Genomic DNA, 15697 nt, shown 5'->3' on the forward strand with positions numbered 1-15697 from the left:
GATGCACACCAAGTATCTGAAGGCAGGAACAAACCCGCAAACAATTCCAGATAGCTAAAAGAAAGAAGGTGTTTAAGAATCAAGCTTTAAAAGGAGCATATTTTCATAATTATACATGATGTACATTCAAAAATTACATCAACATTTTGATAACCATTTCTACATTGAGTGGCAAAAACAGCACATGGAAAAGATATAATTTATTTCTGTATTTGCTATTAGCTTGAAGCGCTACTTCAATAAACAAAAATCTGACTCAACAGCATTACTTGAAAGAGATAAAACAGGTAACTGAATTTTAATGTAGTACAAGCTTAAGAACTTGATCTAAGTATCAAGAAGAATTTTTACAGCATCATAAGCTTTACCAGAATCTCAAAATTTGTAAAGGATATGTCTGAATACATCCTTCCCTCCCCCAAAAGAACAGTGGCCTGTTTCTTCATGATATATTTAAAAACAGAAAATACACTTCAAACTAGTTTACTCTGTGAGCCAATTGACACAAACACTAAGTTATTAACATTGCTGATGTTAAGTATTCTTTCCCTGCTCCAAACAACAAAATGCAATGATATTTTGGTTAAAAAGGTGCTGGTGTTATCTACTGTCCAACATAACACTACCAAAATTTTGTATGTGTATGGTTTATATTCAAGTCATTTACAATGAAGAGTATTTTCTGCTCATAAACCTTAGCCACTTTCTTTTATTGTTAACAACATACCATTAGTGAAAGCATATACATATCCTGTCCATTACTTAAACACACAATTGACTGCTACCCATACACTGCAGGCATTATCATCCTTGTAGGCCTACTACTCAAGGCCAGTAGATGTTCTTGGCTATCCACCTTGAGCCTCCAACTTTGCCTAAAGTAGGCCTAGTGGGATGGTGCACCTTTACTGCTATTCATTATTTTTAAGTAGCCAAAAAGTAGGTAATGCAAGCCTTTTCTCAATTCATGAAGCCATTCATCCAATAAGGCAGGATAAACATTTTTTACCTCCACTGTGCATCTTCTCCTGTTCACATGGGTTCCCCAACATTTTCCACAGCAATTACCTTTTGGGGAAGATCTGCTTTGGGGCAGGCTAATCAAGTGCTGTGGGTAAATTCTTCAAATACAAGTATAAATAAATGAGACAAATGCACACAGTGACTTGCCTCTGAAGGTCTAAAAGCCTGGCCACTACCATTCTTTGTACTCACTATTCTGCCTTGTGTAGCTTCTCCCAGGAGCCCTCCAAAAGTGATTACAGGAGACATACAGGCACAGTATAGGAAAAGAATCGAGGCCAGGCACTGCAGGCTTAATGCATCCTTGAAGTCACTCAAGAAAAAAGGTGCTTTCCTTTGGATGTCAAGTATCAAACCACCAAAAAGCCTAAATAGGTGAGATGAAACTCGTCAAACTGTACACTAAAGGATTCTAGCTAGTTCAAAACTATGGGCTACACATGACTGCCAGTGCCTATTGCCAGCACGAATTAGCTATTTCATAATCCAGATTAAAGCATAACAGTTTAAAATGTAAACAAGAATCTTATCTATTCCAATTCAGTAGTATTCCAAATATAATCAATCAGGCTATCCGCATTTTTAAAAGCTGGCTAGGTACTTTTGTATATGGGCTAGATACTGAAAAAAATCTTTGCAAGCAATTTTACCTAAATAATGTTTTAAGTCAAATCTGGTTTACGGTATTCAAAACAAGGAACAAAAGAAATATGTTAAACCTCAACCAAGACCCCTGCATTGATACATTTCCATATTACTACTCCAATGAGTGGTTGTTGCTTTTTGATATAAATTCTCTACATACATATGGTTATGTCCATAAATAAATTTAGGTTTATCATTTTAACAGTGTTTTCACCTAGAGTATAGAGATATTCTACAAATGAAAATACAAAAGCAGACATGTATAAGTTAGTTCAACTGAGTAAAGTATTAGCAAGAAATTAAAAAGTTTCCGACAGTTTCAAAAAAATTTTCAAGATTCCAAAATACTAGGTATACTTTTTACCTACAAAAATTTGATTATATTTTGAACTATTAAAAAAATGAAATTCTTCCATTCCTAAGAAAAACAATAGTCTCATCTAAAGATAATTCTGTGAGCAGGAATTAACTTCTTGGCTCCACATACTGTCTGCAAAAAGGCAAAAAGTAAGTATAACAAAGCCAAAATGGTAAAAATCAACACAAATGTTGTAAAGTCTTTCTTGCAAAGCTATGAGATCCTAAGGTTTAATCTTAACCAGGTATTTCCAATGTTGGGGACGTTTTTGGCAAGTATTTCGGAATTAATGGAGAACAACAATGTAACTCAACTAAAAGAAATTCCTTCCATTTTATTTTAGATCTAAAAGAAATTTAACCAAAACTGAAACCTAACCAATACCAAAGCATTTTTTGCCGCTTTATACTCCTTGTTATTCCATTTTGCACGTTTGATAAAACAGACCTGCATTAGTGGAAATTTTTAGTAGCTAGCCCAATACTGGAAATTGTATATTCCTGCTATAATTATGATAATTGCATGCTCTTGACAATTAAAAATTAAAACCCAACTCTTAGAAGTTAGTTAAATTAGGCAGCATCTTATATGAAATCCTTCGCAAGTGTGTTGAGAAACATTGCCACAGGCTTGGAAATGCTTTAAGCAGATTGGCATAGGCAAGAATCCAACACTTGAAAAGGAAAAAGGATGCGTTCTGACACTTACACCATGACTTTTTTTATGTTCAAATGTCATGATTAAAAACTGTGAAGACTTATGACTTTTATTTCTTTATGGTAGCTAGTATTTATGGAAGTGAACACACCTTCCAGTTCTCTCAAGTTCAGGTCCAGCATGATGGCCTTCTTCTTTGAGAGTCTCTCCTGTAGGAGTAGATCCATTTGGAAATTTAGGTACCTTCCTTTTCTCCTACAGAAAAAAGAAAAAAAAAAGGGGGGGGAGGGTGTGGAAATCATACTTTGAGACTGCCTTTGCACTAAAAAGTATAATTCAAAGACAGACTGCAGAGACTCCATGCTTTCCAAACCTTTTTCATATTCCCAGCTTATCAGCAGTTCTCCATTTGCCAAATTCATCTTTTGTTGAATACGGATTACTAGAACTGTACAGCACTCCCCAAAAGATCTTATTAGTACCTTGCACAACAGTATTAATCTTCCCTATTTCTAGAAGAAATGTCCCTGAAACATGATGAAACAAAGTGCCTTTTCAAGACACAGTAGAGGCTCAACCATGAGGCCTAAAAAAATCTTTAGATTTTTTTTTTTTCCCCTCAATCATTTCCAGAGCAGAAGCCTCTAGCTTCTAACAGAAAATGACCTCACTTTATGACACAGAGAGCATTTAGTTGAAGTAGAAATGAGAAGTCACTCCAGTATAAATAAGAAGTCATTCCCCTATTGAGCAAGCTGCTCACCAGCTCCTCATAAATTTCTCAGCCAAGCTTGCCTTCCAAAAACCCACAAGCCCTGCCTATTTTGGAAATGAGTTAAGTGGTAACTTCAGGCTATTCAGGAATAAACTGCAGTGCTGTCATCCCTTTCATTCCACTCCCTTCCCCAAGTCACCACTGGATTTGACACCAACCTCAACCTTCTGAATCAAGACCACTGGTCTATCCCCCCACTTCTGATCCTGGTGGCAGGAATTCCCCTCAGTTGTAAAGAGGGAAAAAGGGAAAAAAGCAGAGTCTCTCTAAGGTCCAGCTTCCCCTTGGCTCTCATTCTAAATTTGTATCACAATTGAGTGATATGATCTATTTTTATCTATTTCATAAACATTCCATGAACATTATATGCTAGACAACATACATTAAAACATTTCAATGTCATATATAAATAAAAGTTTTTAAGAATTACAATATTATTGCTGTTCATTGTTAGATTAATAATAAAATTTATAATATGAACTCAGGTGCAATTTTGGACCAATTCTCCTAGATCTCACGTGAAGTCATTTCAGTATTACAAAAGAAAATACAGTAAATACAATTTACTTTAAAAGTACAGCAGGAGACTGATCCAACACTTTTTTTTCCCCCTTAAATAGACTATTCACTTGTTCTTCCAAATGGATGCGGGGGCTGGTTTACTAAAGTTTATATTCACTACACAATTTACTTGCATTGAGAAATGGCGTTTTCAAAGTAAAAATCACAGGAACTCTACTGAACTTTTTTTTCTTTTACCTGGGAAGGAACGCTTTTTGGTGGCTCAATTCGTATAGATGGATCCCATTCTCCTGGAGGCAGGACTGTCACTTGGTCTAAAAATTCATCAATTCCTGACAACAAATCATTTCGGTCTTTTGCTTTATAGGCAACATCATGGAAAACCTGCAAGAAGAAAGCACCCAATTTTTTTTGTTTTGTTTTGTTTTTGAAAAAAAAAGGAAGTGATTACAAGGAACACTTCATTATTGTTAAGAAGGCATGGGAAATTTTTTAAAGGTCCTCAAAAGTTAGGCTTTTATTTTACCTACATACTTTTGCATTAAGAACTACCTGCATGCACACCCCTAGGGAAGATAAAATAAGGAAGTCATATCTCCAAACTCAAAAGGAATATTGAGTTCATTTCTAAAATTAATTAAAAAGTTAATCTTCAATATTCAGTAAATCAAGTTCACGTACTATTGCCTGAATCATTCTGCCCTACAGTCACTGTGTCACTATGCTGTGCTAAATCAGGACAAAAACCAAACCCTGTGCTGTTTTACAGACTACTACAACACAAATTGAATTGACAAATGGGTAGTATTTAAACAAAACAATCCCTGAATCCCAAGTTGCACTTTACAGAGAGGAAATGTTAGTTTTGCTAGAAAACACTCTTTGCAGAAGATGATCCTAAACTGCTTCTGTACATTTGAAACCTGAACTGTTTGTCTCCAAAGAACTGACCATTAAGTCTTCTCGTTGTAAATTAGACCTTTTAAGCCCAATTAGGGCTTTTTTGACCACTGAATAATTTGATTTTTTCTATTTCAGTGATCTACAGTATTCCTAAAAATCAGCCTACCTAAAAAACTAGAAGCAGCAACTAAAGCTTTTAATAGTCAGTTCTCACACTGGACAAATACTGTATTCACAGACTAGTTGCCCAGTTGTAAAATGACCAATTTCTGGTTTACATTTCCAACCTTTAAATTGTTTTAAAGTAAAGAAATATTAGAAATTTCTGCTAGATAACTGTAATAATTACCAGCAAATCAGCAGGTGGCGCTCAATGCAGAGTCAGATTTAAAACATCCTGATTTTGCTCAATAAGATGACAACAGTCTTAAAAAGTCCAGATTCCCCTGTGCTCTTTAAAACCATTCACCGGGACTCTAACCATATGACTTCAAATGCCTAGTAAAATGATAATTTTAATTATTTGACCTCACTTTGATAAAAATAAATCTTGCTGACTCAATCGCATGCATTCTTAAACTTTGTCTGGAACACTTATGCAGTTTGTCCTCTCCTTTTCAACATACAGTGATTCATATCGGATGCAGTTCTATTTAATAGTTTAATACAAAAATTAAATCTATACATCAAAGCTAAAATATTTTCTAAAAAAATTTTCTTCAAGAAAGACAAAGGGAAAAGTTAGTTTACCATTATCTAGTTCACTAACACAAGAAATCAGTAAGTTTAAGAGTTTTTCATTTAACCAGATTGGGTTTTTTTGGTTAATCTGTTTCTCCAGAATACATTTATTGAAAACAGTCAGTAAATACTTCAGTCTAGATTTCTTTAACTACATGTGTTTAGAATACATCACTCACATCATCTGTCATAAGCGTTGCTATTGATCTTCCAATCTCATGGTACTGCGGAGCTTTTCCTGCTGGTCCCAGCAACAAAAACAAGAACCTGTGGAGAAAGCAATCAAGATGAATACGGCTGACTCATTTGAATATACTCAGAGGGTTCTTTAAAACTAATGTTTAAGGAAAATTTAGTGGTGAAGTAAAAATATCTCTTCACCATTTCACATCTTAAACACCACTGCAAGACTAAGAAAAGACTCACTTCAAAGTCATTACTGGAAGGAACTGGAATCCTGAACCAAAATTACTCTGAAATCTTCTTAATTAAGCCTAATTTTTCAACTTCTTATAATGCCGTAAATGTAGTACAAATTCAGAGGCTAGAGTTCAATGAGTATTTCCCTCTGGATTATAAGACTTTCTGACATTCCCACTGGCAAAGACCCCTTAGCGAGGGCCTAGGAGCCTTATCACCCGTTCTAGCTTCTCTAATGATCACCTCTTCACGGGAGTTAAGACCTCTCACTTGCTGTGACTGGGTACATCACACAGCGGATGCACAGATATACTTCAAGCAACACACTGGACATACTCATATAGGCATACCCTCATCCAATGTCAGTGGAACGGAAGGGAGCCTGAATTTTGAACACCTAAGGTAAGAGTGACATTTTGGGAAGGGAATCCAATCTGTGGATGGGTCACAGCATATGTTAACAGACAGTTTCCATTTCCAATCACAATAACAGTTATCACACTTCAGAAACAAAAAAAACCCTCCAAAAAACCAAAACAAACACTTGAACAGGACTTATATCTTATAAATTCAAAAGGATACAAACCAAAGTGAACCTCAGTAATTCTTTCCACAACCTTCTTCCTATACTCCATGAAAATGAAGTTACTAAGGACAACACATTTGAAAAAAGTAGTGCATCTTTCACCTCACAGTACAAAAAGTTCGATGTTATTTTTCCTTTGCAAGTTGACTACCCTAACTGAAACTGAAATTGCATCTTCAATATCAAGTACACTATTCAAATCTGCAAGTCTACACCATTCTGAAAAATTTAGGACAGGATAATTTTACCAACATTAATACAATAATCTGTATGCAGAAATTTTGGAATTTCCTAATAAACATTAGGAGCACTAATGTCAATTCCCACATCTATTTAGAAGAACACTGCCAAGATTATTTCTGCCTTTCATTAAGAGTATATATGCTGAAAGTTACAAAGATAAACAAGCACATTGATATTTTAAAACATAAAAAAAAACCACCAAAAAACATAAATATACATACTTATGCCAAACACCACAAACCAGCCCAATACATCAATGTGCGCAGAAAATGAAGTGTCCTCTATGATGACTGATAAAATGACCTGCTATCTGCATCATGGAACCTGCATTTTGACATTTTAATCATCTGTGGTAAATACACCCACAGTACACTGACAAGATCCATGATTTTGGGGGGCTGGGTGCACCAGGCTGAGTGGCATATTGCAGATTGAAAAACAATTCAACATATTATCTGCAAATTGATTACTTACAGTGTCAATCATGTAGATTTGGGCATATAAGAAAAAAAGTTAAGTTTTTGCACCACCTAGGTTATTCATGTACAGCGTATTTGTATGCAAAGAGCAGAGCTTCAGATTAGACAGACTTTCAGACTTAGGGACTCTTCCCCACTGTCACGCTGTGTCATGTTGACAGGAACTGTAACAATCTTCATGTCCATCTTTAACATGACAACACAACCTTGGAAGACTCATTGCTTTTACTCCAGGTCAGCTATCAGTTTCAACTTCTGAACTTGCTTAAGACAGCATCATTATATATATGTAAAGCATTCAGAGAATTTTATGGTGGATCTCATTTCTTCAATTTTTGCAACAAATGACTGGAATCATGTTAAACAAAAGTCTACATTTCTTGATCTTAATGGAGTATGTATAAAAGTTTACAATTATTTGAGATCTTAAATATTATCATCTTATTGTATAAGTAAAGCCAGACTTTCCAAGCATTTATTTACCGTGTAGGAACTGGAACCTCTGTGAGACCTGAGAGAAGCACAGCAGGGGAGAGCCTCACAAAAGCAATAATAGGTCTTTCTAAAAAATCTACTTCTCCCACTAACACATTTGATGCTTCTGCTCCTGAAGGAATTTTCCTCATGAAGTTCATATCAACCTATTCATACAAAGATGAAACAAGTGTTTATTCCCTTACATTTGTTAGCAGAAATTCTATAACATAATTGTAAGTTTATCAGTATTTACTAGACATTTATGCTACAAAGAAAAATAAAAAAGCAAATTAAATATCCCACAGTACAGAAAAGACAAACATATGTAGGAAAATGTCAGCCAGCCAGTCAACTAATAAACTACTTTCTAAAAGTTAGAATTACTACACCTACTGTATTCTACAAGACTCCAAACTGCATAACCACCTTTTTAATATTACTTATCACGACAAACATTCCGTATAGGACATAACTTAACAAAAAACTATGCACAATTAACTAAGGAGAGTTCATGTAATTACACATGGTTTCTAGAATGCAATTAGTTATTTCACAGCTACGTATTTCAAATGCATCAATTTTGAAAATTAATTTCTATGTTTATGTTTTCATCCATAAAAAACATGATGGCTGAAAATCTTAACATTCGTTTCTGTACATAAGTACAGAAGAGCATTAGAAAATGGTACAGCACATGAACTCTGTGTTCACATACATATACAAACACACAAGCACCAGTTATGTTGCTATCTAGAGAACTTACAGGTGGCCTCTTGAGTCCCACACCAAGTGTGCCACAACTACAGTGCCAGGAGGCTGACTCCTGCCCAACAGGAGACAAGGCAGGTGTACAGAAGGACAGGCCAAGCAAAAACAAAAACTGTGACAGGAGCAGGAATACATGGCACCTGCCACAATTAGATGAGAACTACACTTTAAGTTAGCTTTCCTTAAACATTACTATTTAACTTGGCAAACCACTTTTCTTACAGTGTTTCTTTCACACTACAGATGACACTACAGACTGAGTTTTATAGTAAAAGCCATAATGGAACTTGCCCAGCAAATTTAAATTATGAATGAAGTACAAGGGATTTACAGTACTACACATGATTTCCTTCAGAATGTGATATTATATGCTTCTAATGATTAAGATGTACAATAACTTTTGTACAGCAAACTCACAAAACATACAAAGCAAATCCCCTTTAAAAGCCCTCTTTACAAAAAAACCCAAGTCAGCCCTAGAAAAAAAAAAATATTACACCACCATCTACAAAATTGTTTTCGTAAGAGTCTTTACACCAGATCTGAAAATACCTCCCTCTACATGAGAAAGTACAGCACCTGCACTCTTCAAGTTACCAAAATACTGAAAAGATCAAACAGAAAGTTCAGTCCCCCTGGGAATTTTTTCAAAACATTTGACACATTTAGCCCACACTATATTCTGACACTTATACGTACAAGTTATGTCTTAGTACCTATGTCTTGTGTACGCATGTGTACGTATGTGTGTCTTAGTTTAACTAAGAGGGAAGTTACAACCACATTTTTGTTACACAGTTATTTTGTGCTAAACATTAAGGTATTTAATGTTATTTACCTTACTAAAATCAACCGTGCTGTTTTCTCTGCTTCCTCCTGTCCCAGTACCTTTAACGTCTCCACTTTTCCCAGTATCTAAATTTCCAGGTGCTGACTGTGGAGATGCTAATAGCCCTAAATTAAAACAAAGGCGGTAAGTTCAAAATGGTGTATGAATTGAACTGAGTATGCAACACTACCAAAATTCAACGTGGCAGCTTGCTTAAAGCAAATGTGCAAGTTATTCAGTAAGAGTGCCCTACATTAGTATCATAAATGCAACATTAACAAGTCACTGTGTTGTCAAAATAACGACATAAATTTAAAAAATTAAGTATTGCCCAAATGATGGCCATTTGCAGAACAGTCACCAGAAAACAAGACCTACTTTCATTGCAGAAAAAATAACAACTGTTGACATTTCATTCCTAACTGCTCTAGTAGTTAGTAGATAGCATCTTCACTATATTTAGAAGTCCTCAAACACCAAAAGCAAACACCTCTGCTATCTAGTGTGCTGTGTAGCAGTTATTTCAATTGTAAAAAGCCTCGGCAAGCCTCAGGCTACAACTACAAGGAACAATACCCTGGTAGTTAACTAATCTGTACAAGTAAATAGTACTACATGAAGGACAGAGAGCTTGAGAACCATGATTTCAATCAACAGATGAAAGCTCCAACTATTGACCTGACCAGATGTTACTACATGAAATGGCGTCTCTAACACATTAGGCTAAAGAAGCATGTACAATGAAGCTATTCAAGTTAAACGTACAGCTTCCCTGTAACATCTGCACCAAGACAAATCCATTTTATGTAGTTTGCTACATTCCTAGCAACATTGAAATGAAGGTTCAGTGAAGAGTGCAAAAGGCAAGTAACCCAGGTGTTCATACACATTGAATTCCATGTTGCGCCATGGTTATCCCTACCCAACTATCATTTGAAAGCTGGTCTAGGCATGCATAACCAAGCCCAAATCCCCTCTTCTGGATTACAGAGCTTTTACTTGTTCAGCTTAACATGCACTAAAAGTGCATTTGGCCTTGCTTGTCTACACTAGACCTTTCAGGTATGGTGATAAAACATGCTTTAACATGCTTTCAAAACCACATCTAGACAAAGACTAAAGTCTAAACATTGTATTACATGCAGAAAATTTGTATTTAGGTCAAATGTCGTTCTAGTCAAGATAAAACTGAAGTCCTCACTGGCTACCTTTTGCTATTGTTCTATCACAACTACTGCTGCATAACTACTTGTATCCCTCCAATGTTTATTAATTTAGCAATCTGACATTTTTTAGCATTTCAAACGACAACTGAAGCAATTTTATTTGATCCCCAAATTTATTTCCAAAAAACTCTTTCAAAGAGCCATCATATCTATGGGAAACATGCAGGTCCAAGCCTTCACCATTAATTTTCATTCTTGCAGTTCACAGGGATATAAGTGGTGTGGGTAGTTTTTCCCGAGGCAAAAACCAAATGAAGTTAATAAGCTGTAGTTTCCTTTGTGAATCCTAACATGCACAAGTAATTAGCTAACACTAAAAATACTACATTGAGTTAGCTAGACAAAAAAAAAAAACACCACCAAACCATCACATTCTACCCTTCTGCTCCAAGATAGATGCATTATTCACAAGAATAGCTAAGAGCAATGAACCACCTGTGAAATCAGCTGTTCAAAGTATTTAACTGCATAAGAGTTGACGTATTTGTAGGACTAGAAATAGAACAGAAATATTAAACAGTTGTTGCAGAAAAGGACCATAATATATAAGTTTACACATACAAACTTTTTTCACTTTTCTCCTCCCTATGTAACAAGAAAGTTAACTGAAGATGTGTATGACTGATGAAAGATGAGCAATAATGTATCATTTTGCACTTCTGGCAAATGGCCTGTGAGCAACAGCAAGCAGAGACTAGAACAAAAAGTGGAGAGACAATCAAGGAGGAGGATTAAGAATAAGGATTCTACATATTAGCATAAACTAACTTATTATTTCAGTACTAAAGTGATATTTATTCTTCTAAAAGGTTTGCCTTCAAAATTTCTCCAACCAGTCACAGTTAAGGTTCACAAGTTTTGGCACTGATACAGGAACATTTGTCTGATCCCAAAACATGTGTAAATAGTTTTCCTTTCTGTTGGTCTTGCAGCTGAACAGACTGCTGCGCTCACATGAGAATACTGCTTACAGGGCTTCAGACCTGAGCAAGCATTTCCATATGATACTGCATATCATTACACATATCAATTAATCTGATATTTGCAGGGAAACTCTGAATAAAGAATTATCATTTTTCATTTTGAGTAAAAACTCAAATCTCACACTAATAAAAGAACTTACTACTTTCTCTTCTCCAGTACAGTAGATAGAAGAGGCTACTGCTAAAAGAAAGACTACATAGTAGTTTTTCCAGACTGTGAGACAGAGAAACTCATCTAAGTCTTATCATGCTACCAAGGGGATTGTTAAAAATACACAGTACTTTTCTGTTAGTTAGGAAGATATACCACCTGCCTCCTCTGAAAGACAACAGTGGATTGAGTCTTGAGTAAATCTGGATTAAAACCTCATAAAATCACTCAAGTTAAAGTACTTATAACTACACCTCCACTAAAGGTCATGTGCATTTTCTAGTTAACTACATTTAATTTAATATTGTGATAACAAAAATCTACTGGACATTACTAGAAAAAGAAAGCAAGAAGAATACAAACATTTGCATCACATCTCTGCTTCAGTAAAAAAAAAAAAATGTTGGGGAAATGAGTTCAACACCTAAGCATGACTATTCCAATATAATTACATTTATATAGGCAAAGTTTATGAAATACAAAACTTTCAAATACAAAGTCACACCATATTTGTATTTGAGGAAACTAAACTCAACTTTTAAAAACAAATTCCAATGCAGCCTTAACATGGAAAAAAAAAATTACTCCTAGAAAGCAAGTGTGTAAACCTTTCCGAATTATTATTCTCAATAATTACTGTGAGAGCAAAGCTGTTCTAAATATTATTTTACTCAGCTTTAAAATACATTTTCCAGTGAACCAGAAGACCCCTTAAAACAGGCTGCTTTGTTGTTGTTCACAGACATTAAGAAAGTTTAACGATGCTGGTGAATTAACAGTGTTCATCTTTAGCTGTGACACAGCTCTCTTCCTAGCACTACCTATGGAATTCATTATTCAACAGTTTCAAAGATGGGAAAACAAAAGCTGTTCTTCAACTGATGACAAAAGAAAAAAAAATTGTTAAAGAGAAGCATTTGCCTGGTTGACTTACTATGAACTGATGACTTGCTGATAAAACGTAAACGGTAGACTGAAAGTGTGTCCCTCTTCCCTCCTTTTACAGTAATTCAGTAACCTTCCAGCTATTTAAAAAGACTAAAAAATAAAGTCTGAATAGCACAAGGCCAAGGACAGATGAATGCTAAACAGTAGAAAGCCACCTATTATAACACAGTTCCTAATGCTCCAGGAGACAACCCAACTCAACCATACAGATGTGGAAAACGTATTCAGGGCAATATTCTGAATTGGTAGAGAGGTAATACAGACCATAATCTATAGTGGAATGGACCAAGAGGATTTTATTTTTTAAAAAAAATACAAGGAAGAGGACTTCTTCAGGGTTCCCTTCTAAGTCTGTCTCTCAAACCAGAGATTAGTCCAGTTGCAGCCCTGACGTCATAGCCTGAGAACGTCTTCAAAGGCACCTCTAAGAAAAAAGTGTCTTTCTGTGATCAGATGATTTCTTGAACTAAAAAAGGGGGGGAAACCCAGAAAACAAAAGTGTCTTCCATCATTATAGGTGTTCATCTTTCTCTGGGAAGACTTTTATTTATGGATTAACTGGGAAATCATCCCTTTTAGGTTTTTCCTTTATGAGAAACGACCCCTTGAAGCACAAAAGCAATCTGAACACGACTTGGAGATTCCGGTGGAAAGCTTTATTAGCGATAATAATAGCATCAAATACTTGATCTTCATCCGTTTGCCTTCTCTTGGGTTCTAAAGACCTTGGGTCTGGCATGGTGTCATTCCTGTCGGATGAGTAGAAAATTGAGAACAGGAAAACCAATTACAGCTGTTATTTTACTTCTGGTTTTTAATTACCTTTGAAAGATCACCCAGTAGAGAAAATGATCTTCATGTGAATTCTCTTAATTTCCCATAAAGAAGCCAGAGAAAGAGTTTTTTGTTTGTTTTTCTGAATTTAAGTAAGGATGGGGCCCCTACTCCAACTCAAGATGACAGCCTACAACACAGTTTGCTTGTTCCTTGTCAGTGACTTGGCTACAAAATGTGAAAAAGCAGATAACCACAGCCTTTCCTCTGTCAGCATATTTTCACTGCTATATGTAACAAGTGTGCTCTTACGTATTAAACAAGTGAGGAAGGAAACCAAGAAAAGCCTCACTGATTAAAGAATTCAGTGAAACTAGCTTCCTCCCCCGCAATACTCACAGGCATAAATCACACAAACCTACAAGCTAGATTTTGGCAAGATAAATTTCTGGGAAGAAGGAAGAAAAAAAAAAAAAAAAAAAAGAGAAGGCAGGAGGCTGAAGGCTAAAACTAAAGGTGATCCCCTTAAAAACATGATCTGTCCAGAAGAATCCTGAAGTCTCTAAACAGGCAGTAATTTTGCGAAAGTAAAGCAAGTGTAACACTATGTACACAGAATGCACAAGTTGTGAAACGTTTACTAAAAACGATTGAAGAAACAGTCAGAACTTTCCATCCTTTCTTTCAACTTATCTGTACATCTACGTACCTTTTTACATGTAAAGAACAATAGCTTTGCAAGACAGCAAATTAATAAATTGCTGAGCTCTGACCTACAATTACAAACTCAACTACCTTACCCTATTTTGCATATCAAACACAACAAAACAGAAATCAAGTGTCTGAAGCAGTGTGCTAATGGATAGTTCTCTGGAAGCAGTTGTAGGTGAACTGCCAGTTCTATCATAAACTACTACTGGTTTAAATGGCCCTGGTTTTTAAAAGCACAAAAGCAAAAATAAAACTGAAGACTCCATGATGCCACTAAACTACAAACACCACTGATACATCACATCCTTCCTAATTCTTTTCATATTCATTTCTAATACTTCACTATATCTTTGGCTGTAGCTATCTCAGGATCTCAAACTGGTTTAAAATATTAACCACTGACAAAAACAACAAAGCAAAACCTGACATGAACTGTAGGTGAGTGAAAGGAAAAGGCCACCATTTTTGACATTTTGCTTACATGCTGTATTTTAAAACCATATTCCTTTTTAATTACACAAATGAAGGTTAATTGTTTTTTTGCTAGCTTTAGTTAAAAGCTAAAAAGTTAAAAATGCCAAATAAGAAAACAGTCAATTGAGAAGAAATAAAACATGCAGGCAGAGGTAACAGTTATCATATTTCTTTGTGCCCAAGTTATGTGCCAAAAACATCGCAATGCAAGTGATCCAGATGCAGAGAGCATCACACATGGACAGCTTAAATTTCAATAGTTGCCTGGTGTTTTGTCAATATTTTCCTCTGTCTTCTTTTCCTGGCTTTCCTGCACTTCTAAGTCCTCCTCAGGTGGGTGGATTATTACTGAAGGAATATCATCACTGGCAGGTGATACCAGCAATTCCTTGCCCTGAAGTGGATTTGGCTGGACACCTGTGGTTGGCGGGTGGCTGCAGGTAGGACTGGAGGGTGGTGTGTTTTGAGGGGTAGTTACAGGGGTTGTACACCTTGAGGTTGCCGGGGTTCCAGCTCTTGAAGAAGGAAGAAGGTAATTGAGAAGAACTGACAAACGGTTTTCTCCTCTCAGGGAAATATTTGAGGCAGAGAGACCTGTTCGCAAAGAGTGGCGGGAGGCTGAAAGGCCTTCCCCTGAGATAAAACAAATGAAACACCATGAGGCTTACAACAGGGGTATACTAAAAAAACAAACACAGACACAAATATGCATTAACAATTTACATAGTAAATTGCAAGCTGTATGGGCCAAAACTGTCATACTCATGCAAGTAAGACAAGAGATAAGAGTTAATCTGATTTCAGACATTAGAAAAGTCAGAAGTTACTGATGAGTACCAATTAGAATGGCAAAGATACGTGGGAGAAGATATTATGTTAAAGGCAGTAGGATTTGTTAAATACAACCAAAGAAAAATCTATTTCTTGAAACTGACTCTTACATTTTCCTAGAATTTCTTATTCCAAATTGCATTTTAATGCCATCCAAAAAATACATTAAAAAA

At 35.7% G+C, this 15697-nt stretch overlaps 1 protein-coding gene across 2 annotated transcripts in view; it reads right to left on the reverse strand.

Moving 5' to 3' along the window:
* SLC4A7 (solute carrier family 4 member 7) overlaps window positions 1-15697 on the reverse strand; it is a 72959-nt gene that overhangs the window by 25861 nt on the left and 31401 nt on the right. Inside the window, exons 7-13 of one of the 2 annotated variants that reach the window (XM_074839109.1) lie at window positions 14958-15326; window positions 9436-9551; window positions 7836-7993; window positions 5804-5891; window positions 4218-4364; window positions 2835-2938; window positions 1216-1390 (exon numbers count right to left, since the gene is read on the reverse strand). In XM_074839109.1, the coding sequence (XP_074695210.1) occupies window positions 1216-1390; window positions 2835-2938; window positions 4218-4364; window positions 5804-5891; window positions 7836-7993; window positions 9436-9551; window positions 14958-15326 (1157 nt within the window). The remainder of the gene's footprint in view (window positions 1-1215; window positions 1391-2834; window positions 2939-4217; window positions 4365-5803; window positions 5892-7835; window positions 7994-9435; window positions 9552-14957; window positions 15327-15697) is intronic. The other variant, XM_074839099.1, reaches the window with a different exon arrangement.

The sequence above is a fragment of the Strix aluco genome, chromosome 1 (assembly GCF_031877795.1).
Source record: "Strix aluco isolate bStrAlu1 chromosome 1, bStrAlu1.hap1, whole genome shotgun sequence".
Lineage (NCBI taxonomy): Eukaryota > Metazoa > Chordata > Aves > Strigiformes > Strigidae > Strix > Strix aluco.